General features: G+C 44.1%; 1 protein-coding gene across 2 annotated transcripts in view; it reads right to left on the bottom strand.

Annotated features, from left to right (window-relative positions):
* pdia5 (protein disulfide isomerase family A, member 5) overlaps positions 1-14,796 on the bottom strand; it is a 125,530-nt gene that overhangs the window by 61,282 nt on the left and 49,452 nt on the right. For both annotated transcript variants that reach the window (XR_006312204.2, XM_043694262.2), the window contains exons 10-13: positions 12,915-12,986; positions 12,165-12,301; positions 2,643-2,713; positions 2,285-2,448 (exon numbers count right to left, since the gene is read on the bottom strand). Coding sequence is in view for 1 of the 2 variants with exons in the window: in XM_043694262.2 (XP_043550197.1) it covers positions 2,285-2,448; positions 2,643-2,713; positions 12,165-12,301; positions 12,915-12,986 (444 nt within the window). In the remaining variant the exon portion in view is untranslated. The remainder of the gene's footprint in view (positions 1-2,284; positions 2,449-2,642; positions 2,714-12,164; positions 12,302-12,914; positions 12,987-14,796) is intronic.

Here is a 14,796-nt window from a genome sequence, read left to right as displayed (position 1 = left end):
TGACATTGCGTCTGACAGCCCCTTGTCTGAAGGCACACTGGAGCAGTTCAATGGAGTGATTTCATCGCAGTCAAAAGCATGTCGACATCACCCCATGAACCATCAAGGACAATGAGTAATTGGGGAAACTTCACATGGAAAGCAGTGTGAAGCTACTCGATGATGAACTAGTTGCTGGCCAGTGTACTGGGGTTAGGGGAATGAAGGTTGTCAATGACAATTCCAATGCTCTCCATTCACCCAACCTATCAATCTGAGCACCTCCAAAATTCTACTGTCTGTGTAGTCTAACTTGTCCAAATTCACCTGTTCTCCTCAAGTGTACAACATCAATTATCAGTTCAGCCACAATACTTTAAAATTTTGCACGTGTTTTCAAAAGTCACTAAGGTCTCATCCCTCTCCATCTCTAAAACATCTTCTGGCCATACAACCTCTTATACACTTAATGGTAAGGTCCTAGGGAGTGTTGCTGAACAGAGAGACCTTGGAGTGCAGGTTCATAGCTCCTTGAAAGTGGAGTCGCAGGTAAATAGGATAGTGAAGAAAGCGTTTGGTATGCTTTCCATTATTGGTCAGAGTATTGAGTACAGGAGTTGGGAGGTCATGTTGCAGCTGTACAGGACATTGGTTAGGCCACTGTTCGAATATTGCGTACAATTCTGGTCTCCTTCCTACCGGAAAGATGTTGTGAAACATGAAAGGTTTCAGAAAAGATTTACAAGGATGTTGCATGGGTTGGAGTATTTGAGCTACACGGAGAGGCTGAACAGGCTGGGGCTGTTTTCCTTGGAGTGCCTGAGGGTGCCCTTATAGAGGTTTACAAAATTATGAGGGGCATGGATAGGATAAATAGGCAAAGTCTTTTCCCTGGGGTCAGGGAGTCCAGAACAAGAGGGCATAGGTTTAGGGTGAGAGGGGAAAGATATACAGGAGACCTAAGGGGCAACGTTTTCATGCAGAGGGTGGTACATGTATGGAATGAGCTGCCAGAGGAAGTGGTGGAGGCTGGTACAATCGCAACATTTAAGAGGCATTTGAATGGGTATATGAATAGTAGGGGTTTGGAGGGATATGGGCTGAGTGCTGGCAGGTCGGACTAGATTGAGTTGGGATATCTGGTCGGCATGGACAGGTTGGACCGAAGGGTCTGTTTCCATGCTGTACATCTCCATGACTCCAGTCCCTCATTTTCATTAAAAACCGAAAAAAAACTGCAGACGCTGTAAGTCAGAAGCAAAAACAGAAATTGTTGGAAAAGCGCAGCAGATCTGGCAGCATCCGTGGTGAGAAATCAGAGTTAGTGTTTCGGGTCAAGTGACCAGTTCCGAGGAAGGGCCACATGAGCTGAAATGTTAACTTTGATTTCTCTCCACAGATGATGTCAGAGCTGCTGAGTTTTTCCAGCAACTTCTGTTCTCATTTTCATTACTCCACCACTGGGCCTTTAGCTACTGAATCCCCACCCTAAACAGCATCTCTTCATTTAATACAATCCTTAAAGCCAACCCTCGCTGATGCAACTTCTGTTAACCTGCAATAATAACTCACTTCAGTGGGTCAGTCCCACATTTTGCTTGCATAATTTATCTTATGAAGAACATTACTTTACTGAAACAGCAGAAGGTTAAAATGTAAAGAATCGTTTTTGTCAAATAGATTGTCTCTTTAGACCCAACTAGGGCATCTACCTGGGCATGAAATCTTATCTAGAGACAAAAAAAACTGCAGATGCTGGAATCCAAAGTAGACAGGCAGGAGGCTGGAAGAACAGAGCGAGCCAGGCAGTATCAGAAGGTGGAGAAGTCAACGTTTCAGGTGTAACCCTTCTTCAGGGCTGGGGATGGGTGTGGGAGGAGCTACAGATAAAGGAGGTGGTGGGGGCAGGGTGGTGAAGTGGGGATAGGTGAAGCCAGGTAGAGGGTACGACCCGGTTGGTCAGTGATAGGAATGAATCCAGTCGGTGGCAAGGAGGAGTGGAAGGGAAGGGGACGGGCTGGGAAGGGAGTCAGGGGATTGGAAGGAAGTGTTATTTGTAAATTGGAGAACTCAACTTTGAGTCGTCCGGGCTTTTATCTTATCTAGCGCTCTTCAGGCAAGATGTCTGGCCAGAGTGAGTGACTTCAGTGCATCACGGATCAAACACAAGCCAATCATCACATCATCTTCTGTGCTACTTGTCTTTTGAGGTGCCCTGCACGCAAGCCTGGAGTCTTCAGCCTGGATTCATTAAAAAAAATGCTGCAGAGGCAATGATGCATTTTGTTCAAGATCAACAACATACTTGTGGAGCCACTCGATGATCTTATCCTTGGTCCGCAGATGCGGAAGTGTCCATTTCTCTTCAGTATTTTCAAAGTACTTGAGGGTTGGAAAGCCAGTGATTTGATACTTTTCTCCTAAGTGCTTCTGAGTTGTGACGTCAACTGCTGCCAACACACCCGGACTCTAGGATAACAGAGCAAAACCAGTAAGGCAAAGGAGCAGGCAGACAGAAGGGAGGAAAGATAAGAAGGTACACTGAAATTTTGCAAATGGGGAAAGGCTGGCATCATTCGTTCTTAGGTGCATTATTCTCACTAACCAATAACTCCGGCTAAAACAGCAAAGTTTTAAGAAAGAAAGCACAAACATTTCCTTACATCTCTGTCATTATTCAACACCTCGGCAGCTTCCTCATACTCTGGCTTCATCTTTTTACAGTGACCACACCCTACAAAATTGGAAACAAAAACAGAATTCAGAATGTATCCCATCTCAGAACTAAAGCTCCAGAGAATGTCAGCTCAGTCCATTATTTCACCATAAAAACCAGCCCAAGGTTCTTTCTGATAATTTTACAGCAACCAGAAATCTAACAGGTCAGAAGGTGTTACCAAATGGCCAAGAGGGGGCAAAAAGAAAGACGGTGACAAACCAAGCTTGGAAGAGCAATGCAATTTGTGGTAAACTGGAGACCAGGATTAAACAGCAAAAGTGCGAAGACTGAAGAACGAACATAGAAAAATACAGCGCAGTACAGGCCCTATGGCCCTCGATGTTGCGCCGATCCAAGCCCACCTAACCTACACTAGCCCACTATCCTCCATATGCCTATCCAATGCCCGTTTAAATGCCCATAAAGAGGGAGAGGAGAAAGTGAGGGCTGCAGATGCTGGAGATCAGAGCTGAAAATGTGTTGCTGGAAAAGCGCAGCACATCCAGATGCTGGATGCTGCCTGACCTGCTGCGCTTTTCCAGCAACACATTTTCAGCATAAAGAGGGAGAGTCCACCACTGCTACTGGCAGGGCATTCCATGAACTCACGACTCACTGAGTAAAGAATCTACCCCTAACATCTGTCCTATATCTACCACCCCTTAATTTAAAGCTATGCCCCCTCGTAATAGCTGACTCCATACGTGGAAAAGGTTCTCATGGTCAACCCTATATAAACCCCTAATCATCTTGTACACCTCTATCAAGTCACCCCTAAACCTTCTTTTCTCCAATGAAAACAGCCCCAAGTGCCTCAGCCTTTCCTCATACGATCTTCCTACCATACCAGGCAACATCCTGGTAAACCTCCTCTGCACCCGTTCCAGTGCCTCCACATCCTTTCTATTGTATGGCGACCAAAACTGCACACAATACTCCAGATGCGGCCGCACCAGAGTCTTATACAACTGCAACATGACCTCAGGGCTCCGGAACTCAATTCCTCTACCAATAAAAGCCAGTACGCCATATGCCTTCATTACTGCACTATTTACCTGGGTGGCAACTTTCAGAGATCTGTGTACATGGACACCAAGATCCCTCTGCTCATCCACACTACCAAGTATCTGACCATTAGCCCAGTACCCCATCTTTTTGTTACTCTTACCAAAGTGAATCACCTCACACTTACCTACATTGAACTCCATTTGCCACCTTTCTGTCCAGCTCTGCAACTTATCTATATCCTGCTGTAACATGACACATCCTTCCTCACTGTCAACAACACCACTGACTTTCGTATCATCCGCAAACTTGCTCACCCAACCTTCTAGCCCCTCCTCCAGGTCATTTATAAAAATGACAAACAGCAATGGTCCCAAAACAGATCCTTGCGGAACACCGCTAGTAACTGCACTCCAAGATGAACCTTTGCCATCAACTACTACCCTCTGTCTTCTTCCAGCCAGCCAATTCCTAATCCAAACCTCCAACTCACCCTCAATGCCATACCTCCGTATTTTTTGCAGTAGTCTACCATGGGGAACCTTATCAAACGCCTTACTAAAATCCATATACACCACATCTACCGCTTTATCCTCGTCTACCTCCTTAGTCACCTTCTCAAGGAATTCAATAAGGTTTGTGAGGCACGACCTGCCCTTCACAAAACCTGCTGACTATCCTTGATCACATTATTCCTATCCAGATGTTCATAAATCCTATCCCTTACAATTCTCTCTAAGACTTTGCCCACAACAGAAGTGACACTCACCGGCCTATAGTTACTAGGGTTATCCCTACTCCCCTTTTTGAACAAGGGAACCAGATTTGCTATCCTCCAGTCTTCTGGCACTATTCCTGTAGACAATGAGGACATAAAAATCAAGGCCAATGGCTCTGCAATCTCCTCCCTTGCTTCCCAGAGAATCCTAGGATAAATGCTATCAGGCCCAGGGGACTTATCTATTTTCACCCTTTCCAGAATTTCCAACACCTCTTCGCTACATACCTCAAAGCCATCCATTCTAATTAATTGTGACTCAATATTCACATCGGCAACAATGTCCTGTTCCTGAGTGAATACTGACGAAAAGTATTCATTCAATGTCTCCCCAATCTCTTCAGCCTCCACACGCAACTTCCCACTACTATCCTTGACTGGACCTATTCCTAGAGGAGAAAGTGAGGTCTGCAGATGCTGGAGATCAGAGCTGGAAATGCGTTGCTGGAAAAGCGCAGCAGGTCAGGCAGCATCCAGGGAACAGGAGAATCGACGTTTCGGGCATAAGCCCTTCTTCAGGAATGAGGAAAGTTTGTCCAGCAGGCTAAGATAAAAGGTAGGGAGGAGGGACTTGGGGGAGGGGCGTCGGAAATGTGATAGGTGGAAAGAGGTCAAGGTGAGGGTGATAGGTCAGACTGGGGTGGGGGCGGAGAGGTCGGGAAGAAGATCTCAGGTTAGGAAGGCGGTGCTGAATTTGATGGATTTGACTGAGACAGGGTGGGGGGAGGGGAAATGAGGAAACTGGTGAAATCAGAGTTCATCCCTTGTGGTTGGAGGGTTCCTAGCCGGAAGATGAGGCCTTCTTCCTCCAACCGTCGTTTTGTTGTGGTCTGACGATGGAGGAGTCCAAAGACCTGCATATCCTTGGTGGAGTGGGAGGGGGAATTGAAATGTTGAGCTACAGGGTGGTTGGGTTGGTTGGTCCGGGTGTCCCAGAGGTGTTCTCTGAAACGCTCCGCAAGTAGCCGGCCTGTCTCCCCAATATAGAGGAGGCCACATCGGGTGCAGAGGATGCAATAGATGATATGTGTGGAGGTGCAGGTGAATCTGTGGCGGATATGGAAGTTTCCTTTGGGGCCTTGGAGGGAGATGAGAGGGGAGGTGTGGGCGCAAGTCTTGTACCTCCTGCGGTTGCAGGGGAAGGTGCCGGGAATGGAGGTTGGGTTGGTGGGGGGTGTGGATCTGACGAGGGAGTCACGGAGGGAGTGGTCTTTACGGAATGCTGATAGGGGAGGGGAGGGAAATATATCTTTGGTGGTGGGGTCCGTTTGGAGGTAGCGGAAATGACGGCGGATGATGCGCTGTACATGGAGATTGGTGGGGTGGTAGGTGAAGACCAGTGGGGTTCTGTCCTGGTGGCGGTTGGAGGGGCGGGGTTCAAGGGCGGAGGAGCGGGAAGTGGAAGAGATGCGGTGGAGGGCATCGTCGACCATGTCGGGGGTGAAATTGCGGTCCTTGAAAAAGGAGGCCATCGGACTACACCTCCTCCCATCCTGCCCCCTGTAAAAACGCCATCCCATTCTCTCAATTCCTTCGACTCCGCCGCATCTGCTCCCAGGAGGACCAGTTCCAAAAACGCACAACCCAGATGGCCTCCTTCTTCAAGGACCGCAATTTCCCCCCCGACGTGGTTGACGATGCCCTCCACCGCATCTCTTCCACTTCCCGCTCCTCCGCCCTTGAACCCCGCCCCCCCAACCGCCACCAGGACAGAACCCCACTGGTCCTCACCTACCACCCCACCAATCTCCATGTACAGCGCATCATCCGCCGTCATTTCCGCTACCTCCAAACGGACCCCACCACCAAGGATATATTTCCCTCCCCTCCCCTATCAGCATTCAGTAAAGACCACTCCCTCCGTGACTCCCTCGTCAGATCCACACCCCCCACCAACCCAACCTCCACTCCTGGCACCTTCCCCTGCAACCGCAGGAGGTGCAAGACTTGCGCCCACACCTCCCCCCTCACCTCCCTCCAAGGCCCCAAAGGAAACTTCCATATCCGCCACAGATTCACCTGCACCTCCACACATATCATCTATTGCATCCTCTGCACCCGATGTGGCCTCCTCTATATTGGGGAGACAGGCCGGCTACTTGCGGAGCGTTTCAGAGAACACCTCTGGGACACCCGGACCAACCAACCCAACCACCCTGTAGCTCAACATTTCAATTCCCCCTCCCACTCCACCAAGGATATGCAGGTCTTTGGACTCCTCCATCGTCAGACCACAACAAAACGACGATTGGAGGAAGAACGCCTCATCTTCTGGCTAGGAACCCTCCAACCACAAGGGATGAACTCGGATTTCACCAGTTTCCTCATTTCCCCTTCCCCCACCCTGTCTCAGTCAAATCCATCAAATTCAGCACCGCCTTCCTAACCTGAGATCTTCTTCCCGACCTCTCCGCCCCCACCCCAGTCTGACCTATCACCCTCACCTTGACCTCTTTCCACCTGTCACATTTCCGACGCCCCTCCCCCAAGTCCCTCCTCCCTACCTTTTATCTTAGCCTGCTGGACAAACTTTCCTCATTCCTGAAGAAGGGCTTATGCCCGAAACGTCGATTCTCCTGTTCCCTGGATGCTGCCTGACCTGCTGCGCTGGACCTATTCCTACCCTAGTCATTCTAGGATTAATGGTCTGGGATTAATTAGCAGCAATCAGCAAATACTTTTGCAGAACATTGCTTGAAGAGATTAAGTTGGTGGGGTAAAGTTCACAATTTTTGTGGGCAGGATAGAGTATAGAATGAAGTACATACATGGATGGCAGAAAGATTGAGGTTGATAGGCAAATTATGATTTTCCCAATCAAGAGTTCCTACCATTTATTTTAGAAAAGGCAGAAACAGGTATAAATTCTTCTTTTAATATTTGCTTTCATTGTCAGTTATATTCCCCTCCGAAAGAAGTCCTGCCTTGAAATTTGTAATTTGGAAACAAAAATCAGCATAGCAGCATCATTTCTGCTATGAAAAAATAAAATTCTGGCATTTATACTGCAACTTCTGCATCACTGGATGCCTCAAACTACAACAGACAAAGTACCACTGAGGTGCAGTCTCTGATGCTATAGAGGAAACAGCAGCCAATTTGCACTCCGAAAGCACCCACAAGCAACAATGTGATATAAAAAAAATCAGATTTTTAAAAATTAGGTACTGATTGAGGGATAAACATTGCATAAGAGATGAACGCAGAGTCTTACATTTATCCGCAACGGGACAGTCTGTAACAGTCTCACTGGAGACAGAAGATTGGGACATTAAGCATAAAATTAAACTGGCTGCTCCATGCAGTCATGAAGGAATGTTGGGCTTCTGTAAAAGCCACCTTTTGGATGAGATATTAAATTAAGTCCTGAATCCACCTCATAAGCGGTCTCCTTGCACTATTTCCAACAACTGCAGAACTATCTCTGGTGTCCCTCAAATATCAATTAAAAAAAGATTATCTAGCCTTTATCATATTTCTTTTGGGGGAGCTTGCTGCCTGTAAATTGGGCTGCATTGTTTCTTACATAACAATAAATAATTAAACTTCAAAAATATTTAATTTGCTATAAAGTGCTTTGGGATGTCTTGTGGTCGTGAAAAGTGCTATATAAATTTGAGTCACTTTTTTTTTCCTCGAAATGGAGGGACAGGGCCCAATAGAGACTGCGAGAGTGAAACACATTTTGTCAGCTTTGCCAACAAAGTCAGTCACTAAAATACTGCTAATGAACACAATACTGATTATTGAACTTCTATAATTAACAGTCAATGATTTAAGGAATGAATTTAATTGGAAACTAAATAGCAATACAAATTGTTTAATCTCATTTTAGTTAGAATTGGCCAGCTGACTGCCTCAGTGTTAATCAGATAGGTTCAGTGCTCAACAATTATTTCCATGTTTAATAACTTCCTGTCACTGTGACAATTACCAGCTGCCACCTCAGCACTGCAGACAGTCTGACTAACATGCACCTGTCAACTGTTCAAGTACAGTTGAGAGAATCGGGATTTAAAAACTCTATAAAGGACAAAGGTGGAGGTATTTTAGGCTTATTTTAACAGATTGAACCACTGTTTCCAAAGTGCTGCATTCATCCAGCTAATAAGAAGGAAAAACTATTTATACATTAAAAAAAATCACACATAACAGGAAATGGCCATTTGAATTATTTTGCCTCTGTAAGATCGTGTTAGCATTCCTACCTCTGGGATAGAAGGTTCAGAGTAAAGGATGTGACAGTCATGGAGACCAGAATAGCTGGGTCTCCCTTCCTTGAAAGGGAGAACACTGAGGGCTGAGATCTTATAAATCTTCCCTGCATCTCAAGGTCTGAAGTGGTGATGTCCACAAATGACTGCACAATGTTCAGCATCTTTTGCAACTCCTCAGATACCGAAGAAGTCCATGCTCAATTGCAACAGATCCAGATAATATGCAGGCCTGGGCTGACAAATGGCAGGTGACATCTGAACCACACAAGTGCCAGGCAATAACCATCTCCAACAAAAGAGAATCGAACTATTGCCCTTTGCCATTCAATGGTACTAACAACACTGAATCCTGACGATCAATATTCCTGGGGTTGCCATTGACCAGAAACTGAACTGGACTAGTCATACAAGTACTATGGCAATAAAATCAAATCAGAAGCTAGGAATCTTGCAGCAGATAACTCACCTTTATGGGCGGCACGGTGGCACAGTGGTTAGCACTGCTGCCTCACAGCACCTGAGATCCGGGTTCAATTCCCACCTCAGGCAACTGACTGTGTGGAGTTTGCAAGTTCTCCCCGTGTCTGCGTGGGTTTCCTCCGGGTGCTCCGGTTTCCTCCCACAGTCCAAAAATGTGGTCAGGTGAATTGGCCATTCTAAATTGCCCGTAGTGTTAGGTAAGGGGTAAATGTAGGGGCATGGGTGAGTTGCGCTTCGGCGGGTCGGTGTGGACTTGTTGGGCCGAAGGGCCTGTTTCCACGCTGTAATGTAATCTAAACCTTCTGATTCCCCAGAGCCTGTCCACAACCTACAAGGTGCAAACCAGGTCTGTGATGGAAAAATCCCCCAATTCAGTGGCTGAGTGCTACTCTAACAACGTAAGCAGCTTGATACCATCCAGGTCAAAGTAGCCCACTCAACGTGTTTGCTGAAGTAGTGCCATTCAGTCTCTCCATCATCGATGCTCAGTAGCATCAGCATACTGAATAAACAAGATGCATTGCAGAAATTCATCAAGCTCCCTTAGACAGCACCTTCTGAACCTAGAAGGATGAGGGCACAGATACCCAGAAACATCACCGCTGGCAAGTTCCCCTCTGAGCTACTCAGACTTGGATGTACTTGAAAGTTGTTCTGGGATTTACATATTAATGAATTGAAACCTGCAACCCATTCTAAAAGATGAAAGACTTAACAGCAATCTAGGTTCATTCAATATATTGTATCAGTTGCATGACACAATGATCTTGTGCCTATAAATTCTGTGTCTTATGATCCTGCCCCACTAGCTACCTGACGAAGGAGCAGCGCTTTGGAAGCCAGTAGCTCCAAATAAACCTGTCGGACTATAACCTGGTGTTTGTAATTTTTAATTTTGAAAATATATCACCATTCCTTCAGTGTCACTGGGTCAAAATCTTGGAACTCTCGCCCTAATGACATTGTGGGTCTACTTACAGCTTACAGTGGTTCAAAGAGGCAGCTCATTACCAACTTCTGAAGGACAATTCAGAATGGTCAGTAAATGCTGGTTCACACAGTGATGTCCACATTGCAAGAGTGAATTAAAAAATGATTAAAATTATAAAAGGTATCAGCATGATAGATGTAGGAAAAGTTTTTGCCACTAGTAGTTGAGATAAGAAAAAGAAGCTATAAATATAAGATAGTCACTAACAAATGCAATAGAGAATTTTCTTTATTCAGAATATGAAACTCAGTACCAGAAGGAGCAGTTTAGGCAATTGGCACAGGTGAATTTAAGGAACAGTTCCATATTCTGAAATGGTGGTGGAATAGGAACAGTGGAGGCTCATATGAAGCATTAATTATGGCATGAACCCAATGGGCAGAACACTTGTTTCAGTGCCGTATGGTCTACGCAATGCCTAACTTTTCTATTTTCCATTGTTTTTTCCCTGCTTTTACCCTCCATAATCTATTTCCTTAATGGATAAAACAGTACCTGAAGCACAGATGATCAGTGAAAACAGAAGAGTCACGTATCGAAATTTATTGTATCATCACTGGCAGGGTTGTGATAGAGCAAGTGGCTTTGCACAACAGTCCCACATCGACTGGGTGCTATTTTGATAACAACCAAAAACTCATTGCTCTTGGCAACACCAAAGGCCAAAATATTATAAAACTGAAAATAACAGTCAGTGATAACTAACCCTGTCATGTCTCATCTATTTATGGCTGAGGCGGATTGACTTGGCTGGGTTTGATAGCATTTCCTGTTGAAATGAGGTTAAGCAAATTATGTTGCTGTTCAGTTCCCAAATGTCCCTAACTCATGGAATGCCAATTATAGAGGGTCAATAATGAGCTGTGTTGATTAACAGCATTTTAGGAACTAAGTCTGCCTTGTTCACAAGATGACTTGACGCTGTGCATCACTATTTTTCAGTCTTTGTTTCTGCTGAATTGTGTTTAAACCACACAATACATACAAACCGGAGACAAAACACATTGATGGCAGCATTCTCAGTGACTGCCTGCATCAGCCTTGATCATTTGCAGAATAAATTCTGAGTTTGTTTTCTTTATATTAGTTGAATAATTTATTCCTTCTTCAGAAAATTTCAAGGTTTAGATGGAGAAAGAGATGGAATCAGATGGGTTAACTGTGTGGGTAGAAGGATTTCCTGTGCAAAAATAGAATTGACCATCTTCCCTGAAGCTTGAAAAAGCAGAAACTGCTTTAACATTTCTGTCCTTGTAAGAACAGTTTCTGACAACCTGCAAGCCCAACCCCAGCTGTATAGCAGTGTTAAAGTAATTAAACAAGCCAAAGCACATCACAGGAGCATCAAATTAAATCTGACACCAAAGCACGGGAGGGGGGTTACTGACGGACCTCCAGCACACAACACTTCCTGCCAACTTATACACCATCTCTCTCAGAACATGGCATCGCTAAAATAGAGTGGCTCTTAATGCAATGCCCCCAACAGCCTGCAATGGAAAAGACTTAGGCCGGGGACAGAGTAAGGGGCTCCCTCCTGAAGAATCTTTAGGGTCAAAACGTTAATTGTGTTTTCCTCCAATCAAGATAAGCGACTGTGATTCTTAGTAACATTTCAAAAGAAAAATATTATGGAGGACCCAAGCCAGCTGAAAACTGAAATTCCTGGCATATAACAGATTCAGCAGCCACTCTGCGAACTACACACAGAGACAATGTTAGGGCAGATAAGGAGTATCTTAAATCAAAGTGATTGGTTGAGAGTTTCTGAGTCTGGGAACAGTCAAACTCTCAATAACTACCATTGAAATCCATTGTTTTCTGGTGAAGTATGAGTCCATATGATGTAATAAGACTGCAGATACATCAGACAAGAAAGATCCAGAGCAACAGTGCAATTTTAAAAGTGGCTAAAACCTCAAGTATCCATAGTTCTTACAGAACAGGCCCATAAGCAGCAAGTAAAGGCTGACTTGCATTTAAACTGCAACTTACATGGCGCATAAAACATCACAAGTACGGATGGGTGTTCCTTCACAAACCCATCAAAGGTATCATCTGTTAAATGAGACACTGCAGACTCCTGCTCTGCCCATGGGATCTCTGGGGCTTTGGGCTGTGCTTCTTGGGGTCTGGTGACAAAAGAAATGCAACTGTGTCACAAAAATGAACACATCAGATAAACCAAGGTGCAAACCATCCATCAACTACCAAGCGCGAGTTGATGTCCTTTTCATTCTCCTCCCTGAAAACAAATGCTTTCTTTTGCAGAGGAGATTAAGAGTGACTCTTCCTGTGGTTGAGTGTATTTAACTTGATCACAGTGAAGTTCGTATAGCTAAGAAAGATAAAAGCACAACATAGATAATTTTATTCCAGTCATTAAGCAGCACTTTTTTTTTGGGAGGCATTTGACTATATTGCAAAGGAGCCTGTGATACACGATCCTTTAGATCCAGGAACAAAATACTTCCAGATACAATCAGCTATCGGTAAATATTTGTTTAGATGAATGATAAGGACATTAACAATAACCGAGTTATGATGAAAACATGCCCAATAAAATTGGAGTGAGAGCCCAGTTTAAGAGGATACATAATCTCAGTGTAGTGAAGCATTTCTATTCCCCAATGCACTAAAATAGGTTGAAAGGTGAAAACAAAATTGTCCTTTGTGCCATGGTAGTAGAGTCAGCAAGGCACACGTGTAGTTTTCTTTATACATACAACGTTTAATGCTACTCACTTTTTCATCCACTCAACAAAATCTTGGGCAGTAGCTCCATAGTTTTCAAAGTTAAATAGAAATTTTCCCTTCCTTTTGAAAGAAATCAGAGAAAAAGAAACAACTCAATTATTGTGTATAACATACAACATTGCACAAAATTCAACCATTTTATAATGAAGGACAGAGAGCCTGAAATTATGGTATCAAATGGGCTGAAGGGACTTCTTCACACAATTATGGTCTCGTGATTGTGTCATAACAATAGAGGGGTCATTATTTCATGTTTCACTTTTTTCATTGAAAAATTCAGATCCTTGGATGTAATAGCTACTCAAACCTACATTTTGTTGTCAAAACATCAATGAATAAATGTTGCAGTAATCAAACCTCAGGGTTCACCTTAAAGGAACAAATGCTGAAATGGCATATGGGTATAAAAACAGAGACATTCTTTGTCTCCAGGGAAGTCAACTCAGGTTGAGGTACAGTTCTAAAGCCTTAATACATCGTCCAGAGGTGATTATTTTTGCAAATGATAATCAATGAAAGTTTTTCAATCTTGAACTCATTTTTGCTCTTTATTGAATGAGTGGTGAAAACTGGGTCAACAAGGTAGAGTCTTCCCTGTTCCACGGCAACCAGATGAGGAACAAGACTTGCACTGCCAATCACAGGACAGCTACACAAATGCAGGCAACTAATCACATAACCCAAGCCAACACTGTGATGTAATCGAGACGGTATATTGTTCTGTTATTCCATACATTCCTATTTACCTTGGAATAGGGGTAGTTAGCTCAGTTGGCTGGATGGCTGGTTTGCAATGTAGAGTGTTGCCAACACAGATTCAAGCTGAGGTTACCATGAAGGATGCTCCTCCTCAACCTATCTCCTCACCACCTGGTGGTAACTCTCAAGTTAAACCACCACTAGTTGTCCCCCTCTAATGAGAGAGCAGCTCTAGTCTGGTAGGACTATGCTGACTTCATTTACCTTTCAAGCCTCTTTAAAATGACACGCGAAATTGAGGTATCATCTGCCCCCTCAGGTGGATACACAAGGTCCCACTGGACCTTGTTGAAGTGGAGCAGGGGGTATTATCCCTGCTATCTAGACCAATTTTCATCCTCCAACCAACATCACCTACGTGATACTGGGTCTTGATTAGCACAAAATGCCTGCCTTGTTTCTTGTATTACAAGAGCAATTGTACTTCTAAAAGTATTCCACTGGCTGTGAAATGTGAGGTCCTCAGATCCACAAAGGTCAGTAAGAACCATCTTTGGACTAAAGCAACCATCAAGATACCTGACATAACTTCACCATCCATCACAAAGACCACGGAAGTGGTAATTTACACAAGTTTAGAAATCACGCCTTAGATAGGACAAATAAGCTATACATTCATCATAAGGAATAGAAGAAAGTAACACACTCTCACGCAATAATTAGAAGCACTGTACACGCAAATCAAATTTGTCAATTTTTAAAAGTTAAGGCTGTTTGACTTTCAATTTTAGAGACAGCAACCAAGATAGTCATGTGTTTAAAAAACACTTTAAAATTCATAATTTGTCAGTTGCTGTGAAATGACTCTTGGAGCAATTTCTGAGAAGAGAATTTTAAATAGGTCCTCAGGAAGCGATGGTAATTCTAAAACAGCTTTTACAGTGATCAATTTTAAGAAACACTGTTAAGATGATTATATAAATATACTTCAGAAACATTTTCTAATTTGCTCAAATTAACAAATGGCAATCAGTCTGGGCAAAATTCCAATTAAAGTTCATCGACATTCCCAAAGGATCCCAACTGTAATTGCCATGTTTAATGTCGAAAAATTATTTTTTTTTCCCTGTCAAATAGTCCTATGCAAATGACTTATCCCCACACACAGCCC

This window comes from Chiloscyllium plagiosum, unplaced genomic scaffold, assembly GCF_037043375.1.
Source record: "Chiloscyllium plagiosum isolate Xiang-an unplaced genomic scaffold, Cpla_swu_hap1 HiC_scaffold_7, whole genome shotgun sequence".
Taxonomy (NCBI): Eukaryota; Metazoa; Chordata; class Chondrichthyes; order Orectolobiformes; family Hemiscylliidae; genus Chiloscyllium; species Chiloscyllium plagiosum.
Note: the sequence above shows the minus strand (reverse complement) of the source record. Positions and strands in the feature narration are given on the sequence as shown.